Source organism: Hyaena hyaena, unplaced genomic scaffold (genome assembly GCF_003009895.1).
Source record: "Hyaena hyaena isolate Hyena2069 unplaced genomic scaffold, ASM300989v1 scaffold_273, whole genome shotgun sequence".
Lineage (NCBI taxonomy): Eukaryota > Metazoa > Chordata > Mammalia > Carnivora > Hyaenidae > Hyaena > Hyaena hyaena.
The window spans coordinates 1,279,963-1,303,180 of NW_024080904.1; the positions used below are offsets into that span (position 1 = coordinate 1,279,963).

Consider the following 23,218-nt stretch of genomic DNA (forward strand, 5'->3'; position numbering starts at 1 on the left):
AGACCCCCTGCCCCCAATCCCAAGGGACTCTTAGGTCTCTCTGAGCTATTAAAGATCTATAGGTCACAGTTGGAAACAGTTGAATTCAGTGAAACCTAAGGCCTTTCCAGCTCAAAAATAGCAATAAAAAATGCATTATACTTACAAATATTAAGAGGCCTGTGGACCTGTGGAGACATTTTGTTAATTTATTTATTCATTGTTTCACTTAATGTGATTATTATGTACCAGGCTTTGTGCTATGGGCTGGAAATCTATGAATGATGAAGATAGATCCTGCCTTTAGGAGGAGCAGCATCTAGTGAGCAAAAGTCTATAAGCAGTTGCAGTGAAACATGTCACAAGAAGCATGTTGTAAAAGGAGGGTGAGAAGCTGGTTTACCACATTGGTTCTCAAACTTCTTTTTATTTTTCTTAAATAGTTTATTGTCAAGTTGGTTTCTATGTAATACCCAATGCTCATCCCAACAAGTGCCCTCCTCCATGCCCATCACCCCCCCTTTCCCCCACTCCCATCAGCCCTCAGTTCTCAGAGTTCAAGAGTCTCTCATGGTTTGCCTCCCTCCCTCTCCCCAACTGTTTTTCCCCTTCTTCTCCCCCATGGTTCTCCGTTAAGTTCCTTCTAATCTACCTATATGTGCAAACATATGGTATCTGTCCTTCTCTGCCTGACTTATTTCGCTCAGCATAACACCCTCAAGGTCCATGCATGTTGCTACACATGGCCAGATTTCATTCTTTCTCATTGCCATGTAGTATTCCATTGTATAAATATACCACATCTTCTTGATCCATTCATCAGTTGATGGACACTTAGGCTCTTTCCATGTTTTGGCTATTGTGGAGAGTGCTGCTATGAGCACTGGGGTACATGTGCCCCTATGCATCAGCACTCCTGTGTCCCTTGGGTAAATTCCTAGCAGCGCTACTGCTGACTCATAGGGGAGTTATATTGTTAATTTTTTGAGGAACCTCCATCCTGTTTTACAGAGGGGCTGAACCAGTTTACATTCCCACCAACAGTGTAGGAGGGTGCCCATTTCTCCACATCTTTGCAAGCATCTAGTATCTCCTGATTTGTTCATTTTAGCCACTCTGACCGGCATGAGGTGGTATCTCAGTGTGGTTTTGATTTGTATTTCCATGATGAAGAGGGAAGCTGAGCATCATTTTATGTGTCTGTTGGCCATCTGGATGTCCTCTTTGGAGAAGTGTCTGTTCATGTCTTCCGCCTATTTCTTCACTGGATTATTTGTTTTACGGGTGTGGAGTTTGGTGAGTTCCTTATAGATTTTGGATACTAGCCCTTTATCTGACATGTCATTTGCAAATATCTTTTCCCATTCCGTCAGTTGCCTGTTAGTTTTATTGATTGTTTCCTTTGCCGTGCAGAAGATTTTATCTAGATGAGGTCCCAGTTATTCATTTTTGCTCTTAATTCCCTTGCCTTTGGGGATGTGTCAAGTAAGAAATTGCTGCGGTTGAGGTCAAAGAGGTTTTTTCCCCACTTTCTATTCTAGGGTTTTGATGGTTTCCTGTCTCACATTCAGGTCCTTTATCCATTTTGAGTTTATTTTTGTGTGTGGTGTGAGAAAATGATCTAGTTTCATTCCTTTGCATGTTGTTGTCCAGTTCTCCCAGCACCATTAATGGTTCTCAAACTTTAATGGGCATGAGAATCTGCTGAGAGCCATGCTAAAATTCAAAGAGACTTTGTGGCTTAGGATGGGCCTGAGATTCTGCATTTCTAATAAGTTCTCGGGTGTGATGCCAGTGTTGCTAATCCCAAAAGTACACTGTGATTGACAGGGTTCTAGATGTGAACAGCTGACACAGGTCCAGTCCTGGACCTCAAACAAGAATCCATGGAGAAAACAGTAAAGTCTGTGCTTAACATCAAAGGAGTCATCCCATGAATGCATCATCAGAAGGAACAACCAATGCAAACATGAGTTGCAGCATAGGTAGTTAAGAGGATACACTTAAGAAGTATAATTCTCATTGGGACAGAGAGTTCAAGGTGAGAGGGAAAGAAGGAAAACAAGGCTGGAGAGTTCAGCAGAGGGCAGATCATGATGGCTCTTGTGAACTCTGTTCAAGAGTGTGTTCTTTCCCCAAAAAGCCAGGTAAAGGTTTTAAACAGGGGAACAGTTTGGGTAAATGTGCCATGACTCCAAAGGGTCTGCAAGTGTGTAGAATATAGAAGTGTAAAGGAGAGAGAGCAAGACATTGCCCTTAAGCCAGGAGACTTGGGTTCCTGTCCCACTTGCTGTGTGACCTTGGAAAAATTCCATTCCCATTCTGGACCTTGTTTGTAACATAGAAGAGCTGGGTTCCAAAGTCCCTTCCAGCTGAGAAGCCAAGAAACCAGAAAGCCCTAAAGGTCATAAATACCAGAGAACAGGAACACCCTGAGTGTCCTTTCCCCTCTAGTCCAGCACATCCTGTTCCTCAGGGCCCTAGGTGGCCAGCGTATTAAGACCCCTTCCCAGGGGGACTGGTACCATGGGATGAACTCTATCAGGAATCACCAAACCCCAAAATGTTCCATACTTCTCCTTAAAACTGTAGTCATATGCCCCCATAAAATTTGGTGACAAATTGGGCAACTCTTATCTCTGCCTAATAAATCTATCAGGCCAACGTCCTCCAGAGCCTGGCTCCCATGGCAGCCATGGGTGCCACAGACAGCTAATCAGGGAACACCTGCTGATGCCCAGTTGTCCCATCCATTCAGTTTCTATTAGGAGACATGAGAAACTGAGCTCATGGTGACTAAGGACCAGAATTTGCTGCAATCAGAATGTACTTGACCACTCTTGGGCTTCTCAATGATCCTCTCAGCTACATATGGCTGAAATGACAGAGAAGGAAGAAGAGAGCAAGCACTTGAAAGGGATTTTGTTTCAGTGAATTGATCTGTCTGTATTATAATGGCATATTTACTGACTGAGCCCCTCTTGCTTTCATGGCAGACATTGCTAATAGATCACAGAAATCATCACAGGCTTGGTTTAGCCTAGGATTTTTCTCAACATAGCAAGATAAGCCTTTCCTATCTGAGAAGAGTTGGCATATCCTATGAACCATTGTTGCTGAATCCATCGTGAAAAACAAACATGATGTCATTGTACATTCTTTTCAGTTCAAGATTATATTAACCCTTTCCTTAGCTATCAGGAATTAAGTCTTTTGGAATTTCTAGGATTTTTTTTTAATATTTTTTATTTATTTCTAGGAGAGAGAGAGAGACAGCGTGAGCAGGGGAGGGTCAGAGAGAGAGGGAGACACAGACTCTGAAATAGGCTCCAGGCTCTGAGCTGGCAGTCAGCACAGAGATCGACGTGGGGCTCGAACCCACGAACCACGAGATCATGACCTAAGCGAAAGTCGAAAGTCGGACGCTTAACCGACTAAGCCACCCAGGCGCCCCTGGAATTTCTAGGATATTTTGAACAAGATCAAACTTAGGCTTCTCAGGCTATATTTTTATGATCTCAGATGCACTTGTAATCTTATTTTGCATATTTTGACATTTCTGAAATTAGGATAGACGGTGCACAATGGATGTACACATTAAGTGTTATAGTCTTTCTTCTTTTCTTGAAAGGCTATTATTAAATCAATGGCATTTCTTATAATTGAAGATGCCTCAGGGTAGATAAATACAAAGCATAGTATGACCTTGAGCAAATGTTCTATGGAACAACTTTCCCACTGATCGTATAGCAAGGTTGGCTGCTATTTTGTAGTCTATTTCAGTTCCACACTGAAATCACTGGGTTGGTTGACTCTGTCATTCTTACCATCAGTTATGGAATGAATTCTTGGGAAGGTCTTATGATTTCTTGCGAGAGATAAAGAGAAGACAAAATGGAACTATTTTCACTATCTTCCAAATCACATTTCAAAGTTGATGTTGAAGATCTGTATCCAGGCAGCAGTATTTGAGCTACTAGTTTTCTGTTTTGTGAGAGTAGTCTCAGGCCAGATGCTGAAAGTCACCCCAGTGAACTACAGGGATGCCATAAAACCATGGTTTAGTTGCTCAAATTCATCACACCAGCTATAAAATAGATGTGTATATACATGTTTTCAAAATGGAAATACCTTATTGTATTTTGTTCTAAAAGTAATTCTTAGGGGCGCCTGGGTGGCTTAGTCGGTTAAGCGTCCGACTTTCGCTTAGGTCATGATCTCGCGGTTCGTGGGTTCGAGCCCCGCGTCGGGCTCTGTGCTGACTGCCAGCTCAGAGCCTGGAGCCTGTTTCAGTCTGTGACTCCCTCTCTCTCTGACCCTCCCCTGCTCATGCTGTCTTTCTCTCTCTCTCCTAGAAATAAATAAAAATCTTTAAAAAAAAATAAAATAAAAATAAATAAAAGTAATTCTTGCTCATTCTATAACATCTACATGTAGATGTATGCAAACTGAAAGTGAAAATTGTGCCCTCTAAATCCCATAATCCCAACCCAGAGATAAAATCATCAGCAATGTGCACATACCTTTCCAGACATAGATACAGGTATAACATGGATATGCAAATGAATTGGAATGCTGATATAGGCTTAAGGATATACCTGCATCTACAATCAGAGCACCATTTCCACCAACTCTGCTATGGTCAACAAATATATACACCATAGTCTATTATTTGTCTCTTTACACTTAATAGGTCTTTTCTATTAGATGTATATGTACTATGTTATCTGGGTAGGCCCTTTAGCCCTGCAATTATATGAATGTACTATATGTTATTTGAGCCTTCCGTATAAGACCAACTAGTTTTCTTCCAAATGCTTTGCTGTTATAAACAACTCTGTATAAAAATTTTGTCCACTTAGCCATATTATTTCTCTAAGTCCACATGGATGCTGTAGTGCCATTCCATTCCTTTTATCAATTCCTACTAGGGAATTATGGATTTTGAAAGCTGAGTACTACGAATTTCCTCACTTCAAGTCAATTCACTCTTACTAATTCCTTCGTCTTGTACAACCATGAGCTGGACAACAGAGGCGCTCTGCATTGTCGAAGAAGCAAGTGGGAAATACTAGTTGAGCATCTATTATGGGATCAGTCATTTATATCTCAATTTCATCTCCTAAACCATCGATTCTGAAGATTAAGCAATGGGGAATCAGTGGAATTAAGTAAATTGTTTAAGGTTACATAGCTAATAACTGTCAGAGGCCAAATCCAAAGTAAACTCAAAATGCAAACTTCAAGCCAGTGTCCTGTCCATTATAACACATCCCAAGATATGTACACAACTAAGGCAAAATATATTATGTATCTTGACAGAGAAATAAAAGGCTCCAGCAGCAAAGGGTAAAAGTGCTCACTAGATGCCCACCAGATGGTATTTCTTTGTGAATCCACCCCCTGATTCTTTTTAGTAAAAACAAACAAACAAGAACCACAAAAATCTTCTCCGCTTTCTACTAACATTAGAGCCTGCTATGGTCTGAATGTTGTATCCCCCCAAAATTCATAGGTTCAAAATCTAATGTCCAAGGTGCTAGTATTAAGAGATGGGATCTTTGGGAGGTGATTAGGTCATGAGGTTGGATCTCTTAGGAATGGAACCAGTACTCTTATAAAAGAGAGACCAGAGAGATCCTTTGCCCCTTCCACCATGTAAAGGCACAGCAAGAAAGTACCATCTATGAATCGGGAAGCTAGCCCTCACTAGCTGCATCCTCAGTGCCATGATCCTAGACTTCCCAGCCTTCAGAACTGTGAGGATTAAATCTCCATCATGTATAAACTACATAGTCTATGGTATTTTGTTATAGCAGCCCAAACAGACTAAGACAGACTCCTTTCTAAAACACTTGATTTCATCATCTCTGGGGAAGGAAAACCACTGGATATATGGAAGGATCCATTCCTATTGGGTCAAAATTCACCTTCTCTTAATTTTGAAGTGACATCATTGATAACACTGGGGTGCCTTGCAACAGATTTAGAGGCTCTTCTCACACTCTGTTAACCATATGACCAGCATGAACCTCACTTTTACCACCTAAAGACTGGGACTGAAGAATGAACTCTAGTATTGTAGGATTATATTTAATTTCTGGGTTTTTTTTCCCTCCCCACTAGTCTTCATTTGTTATAACAACATAACCATTTGCCTAAATTGTCCCTTCAGAGGACATATTCCATTCCTGCTTTCCACACTTCTTCACTAAGACTTGGCTTTTGAGACAACCTTCAGCATCATGATCTAGCTACAATTTGTGCATATCCCTCTTACCAGAAGTGACTGGGGTTCTCCAGATGTGGCCTGACCAGGGCAACAGGAATGAAGTCATTCTTTCTCTTAATCTGCCCTATTCACATTTGGAGGTTGTGTCCTGTATTTGTGCAGCCACGTCATGTCCTCGACTCTCATTAAGCTTGAGGTCAGCTAACACAGAGACATTTAAGCTCAACCCAAGGAGATGGGGAAGAGGGGGAGAGACCAATAGGAACATTTCCCTACTGCCTCTTTCTCCCCCTCCAGTCCAGCCCTCCCCCCCTTAGAAACTAGGTCTCTGTCCGCTAACTATGTCAACAGCTGATTGGGTAATGGTGCTGGGAATAGAATGGTTGGTCAAAGGTTCTATAGTTCCCGGAGAAGTGGCATCGGAACTCAGCCCCTGACTCCTCCACAAGCCATTCCTGTCTCAGCCTCGCCTCCTAATACAACCATAAATTAATGTGTGCTGTCACTCCTTCACCTCTGGCTTCCTATCCCAGAAGGCCTGAGTCCCGTCTCCAATGAGGAAGATTTCATTTCTGGTATTTGAGAAAAGTAGTCATTCTGACCTATGATTCCCTCTCCAGGGAAAGCTTGGAGCATGCCTGACCTTTGATTTATGAATCTCCATTGCCTACAAATTTATTACCCAGCACTCTTGCCTTTGGTCTCTCACTCCCTTTCCTCTTCTCCGGCCTTTGAGCACCTCCAACCCTTCTCTCCATGGTGTTCCCCTCTGAGTTCTACTGTCTTTGTTGGCTAAATGCAAGCCAAAATCTGGGGCAGCCTGTGTGTGTGGTGGAAAAAGAGCAGGGCATAGCTAAATGAACTGACACAGGTTTAGTGCCTACTGTGTACAAATTTCTGTGCTAGATGCCTACAACAGTCATTTCATTTCAGCCTAACAACAGCCCTACAAAAAAAAAAAAAGCATCTCTAATCCCATTTTACAAATGAGGAAACAGACTTACAGAGGAGAAGTGACTTACTCTAATGGTTTCTGAAGCCTGTGTCTTTCCTATTACAGTATTACTTTGAACCTTGGGTAATATTTACTGAGAGTAGTCCAATTATTCAGGTTATCTCATTCCCCCCAGAACACTGTTATGACTCCTGTTTTACTGATTGGTAACTGAGAGCACCATTGAAGAACTTGCTAATGATCCACATAGCTGTTAAGTTAGAGAGCTAGGATTTGACTTTGAGACTTCAGGACCAGACATTTAAATTTAGCCCTGTACAATCAACAGCTCTGGTTCTTGGTCTGCTTTGTTACTAACTTAAGGTGTTCCTTTAGACCGAGTGTTTTCTCACTCCAAACCTCAATTCCTCCATTCAAAAGGAGGCTTGGTTCATCAGCCTAGATGGTCTGAGATCGGCCAAATTGACTAATCTCTCACCCATTCTTTGCACTAACCATTTCAAAGATCTGGTATTTCATGTTCTTGGCAATCTAACTTTGGATGGGCTCTTTTCTCTGCCTCCTCATCTACCTGAAAAATATGTCTTATCATTGAAGTCCTAGTGTAGATGTTACATCCCTTGGGAAGATATCTGAGCCCGTGAACTCATGATTAGGTCTCCACTTTATATATTCCTATCTGTCACCTGCCACTGACTGGCAAAGGTGCACAAGGCTTACACCAGAAAAGAAACAGTGATGGTGAGGGGCAGTGGTGAGGATGGTACTTTCTACCCTATATCAGGAACTTATGATGTGCCAGACACGTTCCTAAGAGTTTTGCATGCATTAACTTCTGTAATCCTCGCTATAACTTTATGAGGTTGGCAAATGTTACTCCCTTGTTATAAATGAGGAAGCAGAAAGAGTATGCAGCTTTTTAAAAGCACACAGAGAAAAGGCAAGCCAGCACCCCTAAGTGTGATGATAGGAAACACTTGACTCCTGGATGTGTGCCCTACCTGGTTTCTTGCTGCCAGACTTGTGCTTCCCCCAATTTGATTCTACTCAAGGCAGCCAGGGATGTTTTTAAATAGTCCAGCTCTGAATCTGTTACTTGGCTGCTTAAAACGCTTTGATATCTCCCCTTCTTACCCTCCAGACTATCATCATAGATAACATTTATTGAGGGCTTGTTATAGATTCATCAATGCTTTTTAAACAAGACTTTGTGGTAGATAACAACTATTATTCCCATTTCATGGAAAAGGAAATGGAGTCACACCTGGCTAAACAATTCCCTCACTATCAGAGCTAGTAGGTAGCTGAGCCAGGATTCGAACCTGAGCAGTGAGATTCTAGAACCTGCCTGGTACACCATTACTTTGTACAACCAACACCCCAGTTCCTAAGTTCTTTTTTTTTTTTTTAATGTTTTTTTTAATTTATTTCTGAGAGAGAGAGACAGAGACAGTGTGAGCAGGGGAGGGTCAGAGAGAGAGGGAGATACAGTATCTGAAACAGGCTCCAGGCTCTGAGCTAGCTGTCAGCACAGAGCCCGACGCAGGGCTCGAACCCACAAACCGTGAGATCATGACCTGAGCCGAAGTCGGATGCTTAACCAACTGAGCCACCCAGGCACCCCCCCAAGTTCCTAAGTTCTAACGGCTGGCTCTTGCCACTTCTCTGGTTTCCCACTGCCTCCCCAGTTACACATGGCATTTCAACTGTAAATCCTCAGAAATTCAACATAAGCACTTACCTTTATGCCTTTACCTATGCCTCCTGTTATGCCTTTGTCTTCTTTTCATTGATTCATTTTCTCTTTATTCATTTATGAGACTCAACACAAGTTGCCCTTTTCCTAGGAAGCCTTCCTGGATATCCCCAGTCCTACCCAGGCACCTCCCTCTGCTTCCTCCCAGCCCCCATGCCTCCTCTTACCACTCTCCCTTTTGTCATTTTCCATCTGTTGGTCTTTCACACTGAATAGGGAGCCTTCTTTTAAAATAAATGCTCAGTAAATGAGCGATCAATACTATTATCTCCTTTAACTTCACAACAGACCCACTTTTCAAGTGAAGAAACAGGTTTAGAAGCATTAAGTAAACGTCCCAAGGACACAGAGCTATTAAGGAACAGAGCCAGGACTCAAGCCAGGAGAAGAGAGAAATGAACTCCTCAAGCTCTTCTTTGGGCTGCCAGGGTAGGGAGAGAGGACTGTGGCAGAGTGGCAACTCAAGTGTGATTATGAAGCTATGAGTTCTTGGCACCTCAGGAAATATTCTACCCAAGCGGTGAACTATACAAAGAGGACTTTTTGAAAAGCACCTCATAAATCATACCCACAAAACACACACACGTAAGCCCGGCCCTTTTCCGGCTGCTATGCAGGTGCCTGACACAGTCTTCCACTTGTGGGGTATGTTGTCGTAAAACACCCTCCCTCCTGGGGTCTCAGAGGGGCATGGAGAGGACAGCAGGAGAGAGCGGCTCATTCAGCCCTTGGGTATCTTGAAGATGGTGGAGTGTAGAGAAAATTGGATTCCACATGGAGAGAGACACCTTGACAGTGATGCTAACGTAAGGTGGGATCCGGGAAAAGGATACCCCTTTTCCTCTCTCAGCCTCAGTTTTCACATCTTCGATGAGAGTGAGACCAGGTCAGCGGTTCCTAGTTGGGGTGATTTTTCCCCACCCCCCCTCACAGAGGAGAATTTACAATGTCTGGAGACAATTTCATTGCTAGGACTGGGACAAAGGAGTGCCATTGATATTTAATGGGCAGAGGCCCAGAGATGCTGCAAAACTTCCTACAAGACAGCCTTCACAACAGCAAATTATCTGGCTCAAATGTCAATAGTGCCATCACTGAGAGACCCAAGGATCACAGAGATCCTTGCTAGCTTTAATTTTCTATGCAACCCTCATACCTCCTCAAAGATCCTTTCTCTGGTGCTGGATAAAGGGCTCCAGATAAGTAACTCAAGATGATCACATAGGACAGGGTGATTCTAGCTTAGACTAGTATTCGGTATGAACATGATCCCAAGACACTATCATAACAATTCTTGGTAATCATAGACATCATTTATTGGGATCTTACTCTGTGCTAGGCTTTGGCCATTTCTCATGGTAAATCTTAACTACCAACTTGTGAAGCTAAGACCATCCTCACTGTGTTTAGAGATGAGAAAAATGAGATACAGAGAAATCTGATTTGGGAACTTAGCTATTAAGGCTTTGATGAAAGATCTCCAAATTTCCTGACTGTAAGAATAGGGTATAAAAGGGACCATCTGGGTGGCTCTGTTGGTTGAGTGTCTGACTCTTGTGTCTGACTCTTGATCTTGGCTCAGGTCATGATCTCATGGTTCATGAGCTCGAGCCCTGTTTATGATTTTCTCTCTCCCTCTCTTTCACTGCATGTTCTCTTTTGCTCTCTCTTTCTCTCAAAAAAAAAAAAAAAAAAGAATAGAATTATCAGTGAATAGAGAAACACAAAAGCAGAAGTTAGAGAGGGACTTTGTGGGTGTTCAGGCCTAGATTTGAATACCCAGCCCCAACGGTCAACTTGATGTTTGACCTTGGTCATGCAATGTGATTTCTCTCAGCTGTGGGCTCTGTACCCATTCTGTGTGAGTGGAAAGAACAGTATGTTCAGGTCTGTTGTGAGGATTAAATAAAAATGTTAAATGTATGTAAAGGCACGTGCTCTGTGCCTAGCATGGCAACTGTCAATAAATTTTAGTTGTGATTGTGGTTTCCATGTATCATCATTATAATAATTTCTCCTTGGTCAGAGCCCTAAGGCTGGTGACCTTATAACTCCTGGGATTCTCTTTATTTTTGGAAATGAAAATGCTGGATCAAAGGTTCTATGTCACTTTCATTCTTTACATGTTGCGCAGTTGCAGAGGACACGTTCCAAGGTGATTTTCAAATTGGTGTTTGAAATATCCCACTTGGGCCAGGAATGGTTAGGAGGTTATTGGGACAGGAAGTCCTTATTTGTCTTGTTGACCTTTATTCACCACTCAAAGGCTTAAACTTTGGTCTGGGCTTCATTCTTCATCGCTGTCCCGTCCTGCCTTTCAGGAAGGCCCACCTGATCCTGCGGCGACTGGAGAGGGTGAGCAGCCACTGCTCCAGCCTCCTGAGAAGCGCCTACATCCAGAGCCGTGTGGACACCGTGCCCTACCTTTTCTGCCGCAGCGAGGAGGTCCGGCCTGCGGGTATGGTGTGGTACAGCATCCTCAAGGACACCAAAATCACATGCGAGGAGAAGATGGTGTCCATGGCCCGAAACACGTATGGGGAGTCCAAGGGCCGGTGAGGGAGGGCGCTGCCCTCCGTGAGCACAGAGACTCTCCATGGGAGGGGGAGCCGCGCTCGTGTGGATCCTGGGGCCTGGGGGGGCTGGGGGACAGCTGAGGATGGGCCTGGCAGATGAGGCTTGCCAGCAAGGCCAAAGCAAACTCTTTCTCTTGTGGATAGCCGACAGCGAACTTTGTAACTGCTGGAATTATCCGGGTTTGTTTTTTTTTTCTCTTTTATTTTTTCTAAGATATTATTTGACTCTATCAAAGCCTCTCCTTTTTAAACGGTTTCTTATGAATGGCGGTCAGTCTCGGGGCAGGAGCTTTCAGGTGGAGACCAAGCGGCCTTTGCTCTTCCTTCCTCCTGCCACCCTCAGCTCCCTTCCCACAGTGGGCCCTGGAGGAGACCCATGGACAGACAATCTGACGTCTTCAGCATCAGGAAGGAGACCCCAAGGATTGTTGCAGTGAGGAAGCTTGGGTCTTTATGGCTTTTCTTTTTCCAGACATAATCGGGTTTGCAGGACCCCTGCCTCTTCCTGCTGCCTGTGGGCCTGGACAGACTCCCTGCAGCACTTTCCATGGATTAAAAATTCTTATTGTCTCTCTCTCTGCTTGGGTAGTGTTTCTTGCCACTGGGGGGCCTCTGTGTACTCACTCAACAGATATCTATTGATTACCTACTATATGCCAGGCACTGGGCGTGCAACGGAAGAGTGAGAAGCTCCCTGCTCTCAGGGAACGTAGAGCCCCATGGAGGTTATAGAGAAGCGGCCCAGTGATTTTAGACTGTAGTGGCAGGTTCTTTAAACTCATTGTTGGGTTGTGACACACGCTTTCGAGTAAGTGCTTCCTTGAAAAAGCGATGCCTGAAACTCAAAGGATGAGGAGGGATAAACCAAGGAGAGTGGGGAAGAATGAGATGGGCCACCGGGAGCTGCCCAAAGCCCAGAGATAAGAGAAAACTGAACACATTGCATTCCAGGTCTGAAAGCATTTTCCATGAGAATGGAGACCCAAATAGCTAGAGGGCAACCTGGGGCTACATAGGGTGTTGGAAGCTTTGGACAAAAAGTTGGACCATATGCTCTTTGAGAAAAACTGTTTTGGCCCCAGGAGTGGACGTGGGGATGGAGCAGGCCCCAAAGAGGGTGGCTGTTGTTATTTTCCAGGCAAGAAGCGATGGCTCTTTGGATCCTGAGGTCATGGGGAGATGTTCTGCCATTGTTTTCTCCATTTATCTATCTGTCTATCTATCTATCTTTTTATTTATTTTTAAGTTAAATTTATTTTGAGATAAAGATAGAGAAAACACTAGTGGGAGAGAAGCAGAGAGGGTTCCATTGCCTGCATGGAACCTGATGTGGGGCTCGAACCCGTGAACCATAAGATCAGGACCGGACCTGAAGTTGGACGCTTAACCAACCGAGCTACCCAGGCGCCGCATTTTTGTTTTAATTTTTATTTATTTTTGAGAGAGAGAGAGATAGAGCATGAGTGGGAGAGGGGCCAAGAGAGAGGGAGACACAGAATCCAAAGCAGGCTTCAGGCTCCGAGCTGTCAGCACAAAGCCCAACATGGGGCTCAAACCTGCAGACCATGAGATCATAACCTAAGTCTGAGTGAGGGGATGCTTAACCGAGTGAGCCACCCAGGCATCCCCAGAATTTCCTTTTAAAAAGCAAATGAACTGCTTCTAGTTTGTTACCTGGGAGGGTAATGAGTACAAAGAGGCCTTATATATAGAGTTTTAACTTTCTGGTTAAAACTCACAGGAGCTAGCTCCATAGAGGAAGTAAGGACGTGGTCAGGTGTTTCATTACGCAAGGATGATACCTGTCCAAGAGAAGAGAGTAAGGCATTGTGGGAATTCAGAGAGGGAGAGACACTGAATACCAGTAAAATAGAAGCAGTTAAAAATATGCTTACTGCTCAGTTTTGTGAGTGCCTATGAGGTCAACAGTCCCCTTCCTGAACACCTACATACTGAGCTCCCCACAACCACCCTGTCCCAACTCTACTACACATGGGGAAACAAAGCACAGAGAGATTCTTCCAAACAACTCAGTGCCTAGAGATCTGCTCAACTCCTAGTGATCTAAGCTCAAGGATACTCTTTCAAGAAGTTTTATTATTATTGGATTTATGTTTCGGCATGTATGTAGGTGGAGTTCAGATGAATACATTTCTCCTACAGTGTTGCTGACTCCTCTTCCTCCTAGGCATAATAAATTCAGAGAGGAACCAACATGTTAAAAAAAGAAGAAGAAAAGCAAAGTAATAGTTCCGTTCATCAAACACTTGCCTGCCTTTGTCAGTGGCCTTGTCTTAGTTTTGGTATAACAGGATAATTGTATAAATAACACCAATTTGTTTCTCATAGTTCTGGTGCTGGGAAGTCCAAGATCAAGGTGCTGGCAGATTCAGTGTCTGGTGAGAACCTCATGGTTCATAAATAGCTGTCTTCTTGCTGTGTCCTCACATGGTGGATGGGAAGAGGGAGCTCTCTGGGGTCTCTTTCGTAAAAGCACTGATCCCATTCAAGAGGCTCCACCCTCATGATCTAATCACCTCCCAGAGTCCCCACCTCCTAATACCATTACCCTGGGGGTTAGGTTTCAACATAGGAATTTCAGGGGGATACAAACATTCAGTGTATAGCATTGCCACATGCCACGCCTGTTCTAAATTCCTCTTGTGTGTACCCTTTCCTAAACCCTAGGTCCCGGCCTTCGCTGAGTCACCCCATTGTCGTAGCTTTTCATTGTCTTGACCCAACCTGAGGAAAAAATTAGCTCAACAGTTGCAGAAATTAAACTCCCCAGTGTGCTGGGGCTGTGGTGTGAGCCTAATTAAGTTGGGTCTGTCTCTGTCGCCATTCACCAGCTATTACTTTGGGTAAGTAATTTGCCGTCAGAACCTCGGTTTCCTCATCAACAAAATGGGGTTAGTAATAGTCCCACCTTGTGAGGTTATTATGAGGCTTGACGGAGATAGTAACTATAATGTATTCAGCACAATGAATAGTAGGGCCATTTCTTTTTTTTATTAGGTTATATGTTTAATGCTTTGAATCTTAGATAAGTAAGAAGCTTTGTCTGGGAGAGGCCTAGAGAATTCTGATTAAGGAAGGAATTTTAAAAAAAGGAGAGAAGAAATTAATGATTAGCAATCCTATGCAATATGTGAACTGTAAATAGTATCAAAAGTATTAACCCAGGGAAAAGCAGCTATGATGGCAGAACCCAACAAAATGCAAAAACTGCAAGGAGAGTTGTGTGGCTTGCTTTGAGGCCCTCACAGACAGCTGTGGCCTCTGGATAGCTGCCCAGTTGGCCGAAGTTGGCTGGTCCCTGAGAATATGTGCCATCAGTCTGTCCCCAACTCATTCTGCTGCTCCTTCCCTCTCTGGTTTCAACCCTGTTTCCCTGGCACTGAGGAGCCCTGCTGCTCCTCGCAGCCACCATCGGGATCTCCAGAGGGGGATTCCAGAAGCTTGGAGAGACAGGTGTGTGTGTCTGTGCACTGGCATGTCAGGGAAGTTAGTGAGACCAATGCCTGTTAAGATGTTTCATTGGAAAAAAAAAAAAAAAGACCATTCTTGTAATGCACCTGGGGCTGCTGGGTTCAGTGCACTGACCAGATGATGCATGTGCTGCCATGGAAAATGCCCAGGGAGCTGATGTCCCACTGTGCTGGTGAAGATGGGACTCTTCATGTCATCTCCACCATCGAATAAAGAAGGTGTGTGTTAGAGGTGCACAGGAAATCACCCCTAGATGACTTTCTCCTCTTGTATGGCTGAGGAATTACTTTTCTAGGAAGGGGAGTATATAGACAAATGCTGGTAATTTCTGTTTTGAGAGTGCTCATCACATCAGTGACTACACACGTATATTACTTAACCATATGCAAAAGAACTATGCTACTGCCATTTTCCAGTTAAAGAAATTGAGGTTTAAATCGCTTGAATAACCTGCTCTAATGATCTTGGTATGTTGACATCAAAAATAGACAGACTAAGTAATTCAAAGCAGTGATAACTGTGCTTCCTATAACAAATGGATACAGCACCCCTCTTCCCCATCCTAAGTCAAAAGTTAAGTCCCTCTACCTTCCAGCCAATGCCTGAAGACTGATTTCCAGGTTTAGAGTGCTGTGATGAACACGAACCAAAGTCTGCCTTTGAAAAACTCTTGGAACTTAGCTATCTAAATGTAATGTGATAAAATCAGACACTTTGGAGTCAAGCCAATCTGGGTTTAAATATTGGCTGAACAGTTTACAGCAAGGAGGGATTGGTGCTTGAGAGAAATTTATAAGGCAGACTCAACAGGTCTTGCTAATTAAGAGGCTCAAGTTGGCTGACATTAACCTCTCTAAGCCTCACTTTCTTCATCTATGAAGGGGATAAATACATTGCCTCAAAGAACTGTTGGAAAGATTATATTAGCTCATGTATATAAAACCATTAGGTGCTTGAAAACAAAAGCTCTCAGTAAATAGTTATTACAGCAGCTTATGTAGGTGAGAAAAGGATAGATGAGATTAACTCTGCCATTGCAGGGCAGGCATCAGAAGAGCCTTCACAGTCAAAGGATGTGTGAGAGTCCAGTAAGTAGAGCAGTAGAGAAATGGCCCTAGGGGCAGAGAGACCAGCATATCTATGAAAGAGTACACCATATTTGAGACTCAGTAAACAACTGCTATGGGCTAAAAGATGGAGAGTATTTGGAGAGGTTGGCAGAGCAGAACACATTGGCCATTGGAAGGCACTGGATTGAAAGCAGAGTGTGCCATAGGCAGATAAGCATTTTGGAAAAACCCCTCTGGGTGCAGAGTAGGAAAGTAGAGAAAAGAGAAAGAGCCAAAGGCACAGAGACTAGGTAAGGTCCTGTAGAGTAAAGTAGGATGGGCTGGGCTGGGGTAGGAGAAGAGATCAATGTTTAGAGGAAGATAAGGATGCCTGAGCTAGGGTCATTGCAATAGTGATGCTGCATCTGAGCAGTATTAAGGAGCTTGATTCAGTAGGACTTGTTAACTAGGAGGCCTGGGAACTTGGGTCTTTCCATTCCCCTCTGGTATCTGAGTGTTAGAACAGGAAGACCATGGAGCCTGAATTGAGTGATAAATCCACTTGGGCTCAATGGATAGTACGTGGATGAGGCATAATTTGTATCATGTGGATACAGTAAGCAGAATGTAAGAATTCAAAGAATACCATTTGGCTTTATGTGGAAATCATGCATGGACCTATGTGTAACTGCATGAATGTGCTGACTTCCAAATGCAAGGATGTGAACCATAGTGAAGGGCTTGTGTAAAGCTGAATGTAGACTTTTAGGGGAAAGATTGTAGACTTAAGAGTCCTGGATTCTTCCTCCTCCTCATTTTCTCCTTCCCTCTCCTCCTCTTCCCTTTCTCCTCCTCCTCCTCCTTTTTCTCAGTTCCAGTCTTACATCTCTGGAAAAGTGGTTGGGTGGCCTTTAGCAAGCCATTCACCCTCTGTGGGCCTTGGGTTCTCCATATGCCCCCACCACACTGGGGAAGATATGCCATGGACATGAGGGATTATATTAGATATTAACTTATGTACAAAGAACACTTCACTTCTTTACCTTCATTGCCTTCTATTGAGGTTAACAGTGGGACAATAGATGGCTCCATTTGGCCAGTCTAGAGAAGGTTAAGGTCCCAAAAAGTCTGAAGCAGAATCTTCACCCCCAGCCAACTCTACTGGCCTATAAACAACTCAAAACCCTCTCATGGTCATTCAGGACGTTAGTGGTTAAGAATCCAACAGCCTTGGGCAAGTGACAACCTCTACATGCCTGGTGCCCTCCTTTGCTAATTAGAGGAAATAACAGCAGCCCTCGTAAGATTTTAGTGAGGATGGGTCAACATATGCCAGATATCTAGAATAGTACCTGCAGCATAACAAGTACTATACAAGTCTTAGTTGTTACTGTCATTCTTGTACTCAACACCCTACTTTATTTACAGTCACACTGAAAAGTCTCAAAAAATGTCCTCTCACACCTTCCCTCTCAGCTTTTGCATGAGCTGTTCTGTCTTCTGGGAATGTCTTTCCAGCTCAAATGTCTTTCACTGCCTCTGTAAGGCCTTTTGCCTCTCCCAGAAGGAATTGGTAACTCTCTCCTCTGGGGTCTGATAGTGAAGACTTTCCCAGCTCTATTCCAGCATTTTCCTCACTCAGTGTCACTGTGCTATGAGCACAGTCTGGGTGGGATTTTGTTTGTACCCTGGTGTCTTGCACTGGACCTAGGTCGTGACTAGCATCCAGCAAGATTGACCTTGATGCCTAGAATGAGGGAGCCCTGAAGGAGGATCCCTGGAAGCACATGAAATACCCAGGATCCCTTGAGAGTAGTGACCTTCCGATTTGCCATCAATGCAGCATATGAGGGCTTGGAAAGAGGGTGGCAGACACACAGAACCCACGGGCTCTGTGTGAGGGTGAGCTTTTTAATAATTGGCCTCTGCCCATCAAACTTCCAGATGATGAAAGGCACTCACTGTCTCCCTTTGGAAACTTTACCGCATGTGTTGGTACATGCTATCGCTGCTCTGTTTTCCTGTTTTATGGGAGTTGGCAGCAGGGGCGTTCAAGGGGCCATAGTTGTGCTCTGCTGGACAAGTTGGGGTTGTGGGGGGAGAGAAAGAAGAAAAAAGAAAAGGAAGGAAGGGAAGAAAGAAGGGCAGGGGGTGGGGGAGAAAGGAGAGCAAGGGAGGAAAAGAGAGAAGAAAGGGGAACAAAGAACAGGGGCAGAGGGAGAAGTTGTGAGTTCAGGGAGCAGTGAATGCCCCAGATGGAAAGCTAAGACCTCAGATCCTACACCCAGCTCTGACACTAACAGGCCATGGGACGTTGGTCCAGGTTCTCATTCCTACCCTCCAGGTCTTTTCACAAACAGATTGGTAGGACCAGGACTTGCCGAAAAAATCCTTCAGCTCTAAACTCTAATATTCCAGGATTCTCAAGCTTTCAGGGCCCATAAATGGGAACAGAGGGAGTAAAGAAACAATTCTCTGTTTGTTGAATACATTGTTGATGTCGACCCAGCCAACTCTCAGAGGAGAAGTAATACCTGTCAGGGAAGGTGCTCTAACCGTATCTCCCCCAAATTCAGGATAGGGGTTCCTCTTTTTGGTTCTTACAATCCCTGTATATCCATGATGCTTCTACCTAGCCCATGCAGTTCTAATGATCTCCTCAGGTTTCTGTTTTCCTTTAAGATGTCACCTCCTTGGTAGGGCCATGTTTTAGGTCTCCCGTTCCCAGATGAGGCTGAAGCCTATGTTAGGTGTTCAGCAAAGGTGCTCAAAAAGATTTGAGTCTTCTAGGACAGGATTCATGAATCCCATCCTGAACAGGTTTTGTACTTTGTAGATGAAGAAACTGAGGCTGGATTTGTGTTCATATATGGTCTCCACGCCAGAGCAGGCCTTTGGGCATCTCTCTCTTGATCCCCAGAGAAATCCCCTTTGGGCTATGCCAAGAGATCTATTCAGGGGGTGGCTGAGGAGCCGTGGGGGGCTGAAGGAGCCATCTGTGAAGGAACTGAGGAAGTCTGTTCAAACGTAAGACCTCCGCATTCTGCCCTTGGTCCAAGAGGCTGGTTTCTTGGAGATTCAGATTCAGATTAGAATAGCCAGTTAGAATAACAGTAAGAGCAATAATTACCATTTGTTGAGCATTTTTCCATGGCCAGGGTCTGTGTCAAGTGGTGTTATTTGTAGTGTCGCACTTAGGTGTCATTCATATCCCATAACCCAGCTGTTGGCATCTCCACTTCACAGAGAGCAGGTGATGTTCCCGGGGTGGTGGCTTCAGTAAGGGGCTGGGGATGGAGTTTTAATTTAATACCTGGTGACTGAGCTCTGTTCTTCTAACCACCCCAGAGCATTTTTTATTCTTTTTGTAATGTTTATTTATTTTGGAGAGAGAGAAGGAGAGTGTGAGTAGTAGAGGAGGGGCAGAGAGAAGGGGGTGACCGAGGATCTGAAGCAGGCTATGTTCTGAAAGCAGAGAGCCTGATGTGGGGCTCGAACTAATCAACCATGAGATTATGACCAGAGCCAAAGTCAGACATTTAACCGACTAAGGTATCCAAGCGCAGTCCCCCCCCCCCCCACCCCATTTTAGAAATGAGAAGACTGAGGGCCAGGAGGGAAAAAGTACCTGCCCAAAGTCATGCAACTGCCAGAACCAAGAGTGGAATATTCCCTGATTTTTATCTCTGGTGCTCTCCTGACCCCTTGGCAGCCCCCAAGCTCATCCCCTTTTCTGACGTCTGCACAGGTAGGGAGGGGCAGGGAAGAAAGCCTGAACCTCTGCTCAAGAAGCAAGGCCAGTGCCAAGTCTGGCGAGCTTCCCTGGGAGGTTTTTGTAGTACACATACCAGTGTGGTTGCAGTTCACTAGGTTTTACGATCAGAGATGACGTAGTTTCTTCACTCACTTGTAAGTAAGCTATTCTATTCCACAGTCTGTGAACAGCCTTCTCCGGGCAGAGCAAGAGGCATGTGTGTAAGAGGGGCTGTTTACAGGAATCAGCAAGGCTGGCCTTGCCCTATCAGAATGTAAAAGCATGACTGGTTGGCTTTGTGGCTTATGGGCAAATTTCTTCCCATCTTTGGATCTTGATCTCGCATGCAATATAATTTGGAGAATGGGACTGATACATGTGAATGACCTGGGAGTTTGGGGGAAGTACAGATTTCTGGTCCCACTTGTTGAGACTCTAGCTGAGTAAGTATTAGGAAAGCCCTGGGAATCTACATGTTTGCAAGTTTTCTAGGGTAACTTTGATGCTTACCTTGTTTAAGAACCACACACCTAGATGATTTCCAAGAACCTTTCCAATCAGAGAAGAGAGGGGTTGTGAGTTTACATGGAGAATACACTGAGGTTCAATCTCATCTTCAGATATGGTCATAGTAAACATGCAGCTGGAGGAATGGACTTCTTTGTTGAGGTTCAAGAAGACAGGGTGGAGATCAGAGGATTTCCCAGAAGGGCCAAATTTGTCTCCATACAAATGGCTGGTTTTTATATGTGAGATGGTGAGCTTTCTATCACTTGAGAGGTGCAAGTTGACAGGCAACCACGTTGAGGTTCAGATCCATGTGGCAGGGAAAAACATAACTACAGAAAGAACTATTAGAAGATAGAGTAATTCTGAGGAATGAATATTGGCCTTTGGAGTCAGACAAACTTGGGTTTAAATTCCAGCCTCCCCAAATGTGGGAACTTGACAGACCTGGAATCCATTCTCTCACCGGGAAAACAGGAATGTTCAGTTTCATCTGCTTCACTGGGACATTCATTGTAGGGAAGGCATTATCAATATATAAGAAAAAGCCTGGCATATTATCAATAAATAAGAAAGTGGGTGCTCAAGAAAGCCTTGTGTGTTTTTTTCTGTAGTTTTCACTTAGTCATTCCTTTTAGCATTGCAATTAGTTCTAAGAAAACCCAACTTCAGAGAGGAAGCTTCTCACCCAGCCATGTGTGGGTGAGAAGACACTGGGGCCTGTGCAACAAACAAAATCAACAAACAAAGACAGAGCATAGGATGATTATTGAGCAGCAGAGGTTTCTGTGGTTGGCTGGGGGCATGGGGCATGGGCCACAGATGAGAATTTTTCACCCTTCTTCCTTTTAAGTCTTCCAGTGAAACTTGAATCTGGGGTTGGGCCAAGCTCAGAGCCCTCTCAGCACATCTGTAATTGGGTTAATGGTATTTGGACTTGTTTAATCTATTTGTCCCAGTATCAGTGGAATATGTAATAGTCACGGAATATGCTGCAGCCCTTGACAATAGGCAAAAACAACACACTATTTCTAAGCAAGAGTAACACAGGCAAGGGTGACACCAAATTCCATAGCCTCCTTCATTGTCCCAACCACTCCACAGTGCAAACTCAAGTTTAAGCATCACCATACAGTGCCCCTGCTCATACCTGGTTATTTTTTTTTTTTTATTTTTTATTTTTTTGGATCTCATGCCTTATACCCAAGTAAGGCAAAGCTGATTGAAATTCCCTGTCCATTCCTTATTTTTCTGGACGTCCATAACTTTGCTCACCTCGTTTCCATGACCATGCACACTCCTGCCACCCTTTTCCCTACCTATCGCCGTTAGGCAGTTGCAATGTCTTTTTTGGTCGCTCAGCAGCAGTTACTCCTCAGCAACACCCTAATTTTTTTGCAGGGAGAAGGGAGAAACTTCTGCCCCACTGGGTATGGTCTTGATGGAACTTAAACCATTATATTCTCCCACTGGAGATGATTCCTCTCCTTATCTAGGCATGCGACCTGCATGTCCCAACTACAGTCTCACTCCCAGGAATCTGAGTCTTGAGCAGAGTGATGCTAGAGAGGAACAGTTGGAGTTTATAGAAACTGAGTGCAATTTTTTTAATGTTTATTTTTGAGAGAGAGAGAGAGAGAGAGAGAGAGAGAGAGAATACAAGCGGGGTAGAGGCAGAGAGAGAGAGAGAGACAGAATCTGAAGCAGGCTCCAGGCTCTAGGCTGTCAGTGCAGAGTCCAGTATAGGGCTTGAACCCAAGAACTATGAGATCATGACCTGAGCAGAAGTCAGAGACTTAACCAACTGAGCCCTCCAGGCACCCCAAGTCTGGGTGCAATTTTTGAGCTTTTCTTACCACTGAGCCCCTGAAATTGCCTGGCTTTCTGACTCTTCCTTATTTTCCACCCTTCTCTCACAGATAGAAACCTGTGGGCCGTGCTCTCCCAAACACTTACAGTGAGTTCTCTTTGTGCCAAATCCTGTGGTTGTGGCAACTATGAACCCTGATACATATATTCAACCATGATCCATAAGTGTTTTCTTTGGGAAGTCTTCTTTGAACTCTCACATGTAGGGCTAACCAATTCATGATATGGCTATGAAAGACCTAGGATGTGTCTGGTTCTGTGCTCCGGTCAAGCAACCCAAAAGCTGGGTGCCTGTCCCCTCCTCTGAGATCCCCAAGTGCCAGGGATCACTTTTGTGTTAGCTCTATCAATAGCATGTCAGAAAGCTCTGGCCTTTATGACTGTCTCCCCTAAAGGTTTCACTGTCTCCAACAACAGTGAAGTGTTTTCAGTTCACCTCTGGGGCTCAGTGTGGTGCCTGCTGCTGAATAAATGTGTATTGAATCGAATTGACTTGCTTTTAGGGATTCTTTGCAGAACAGTCTCAGCCTTAACTCCAAAACTGTTTTGCAAACGAACCTAGATGGTGTTGTGTTTGGGAAAGCAAAGAGGAAAAATGGCTGAGAAAAAATTGCAATGGATGTGTATTTTGATTCAGTGAAACATTCTTTTGCTGTTGCCCTACTTCAAAAAAAAAAATCACATTCTAGCAGTAGCCATGACCCACCAAGGGCTTTGGTGACTGTATGGAAAGATTTCATCTAGGGGTGCTTATAAAACCCCACTGAAAGGGATTCCCATTCCTTCCCTCTCTCCACACCCTTGCCTCTTCCCATAAGAAGCCTTAATAGACCCTCTGTGCATCCCTGACATGATGGAAACTGCAAAGAGATGGAATTTCCATACTGGAAAGAGAACAGAAGAATGTTATTCCTCTTGCTCCAACCGTGGAACTGGCATGCTGCCCCCCTGCCCCACCCCGGGTGGGAGAAGGGGCTGCGTGAGGAAAGGAAGTATAGCAGGAGGGAAAAGGGCAGCAGGGGTTGAGATGATGGAATGCCAGGCCTCCA

At 44.2% G+C, this 23,218-nt stretch overlaps 1 protein-coding gene across 2 annotated transcripts in view; it reads left to right on the top strand.

Moving 5' to 3' along the window:
- Positions 1–12,073, top strand: part of ASTN2 (astrotactin 2) — an 898,753-nt gene extending 886,680 nt beyond the window's left edge. For both annotated transcript variants that reach the window (XM_039245856.1, XM_039245858.1), the window contains exon 23: positions 11,244–12,073. In XM_039245856.1, the coding sequence (XP_039101787.1) occupies positions 11,244–11,481 (238 nt within the window). In that variant the 3' untranslated portion in view covers positions 11,482–12,073. The remainder of the gene's footprint in view (positions 1–11,243) is intronic.
- The last annotated feature ends 11,145 nt before the right edge of the window (positions 12,074–23,218 follow it).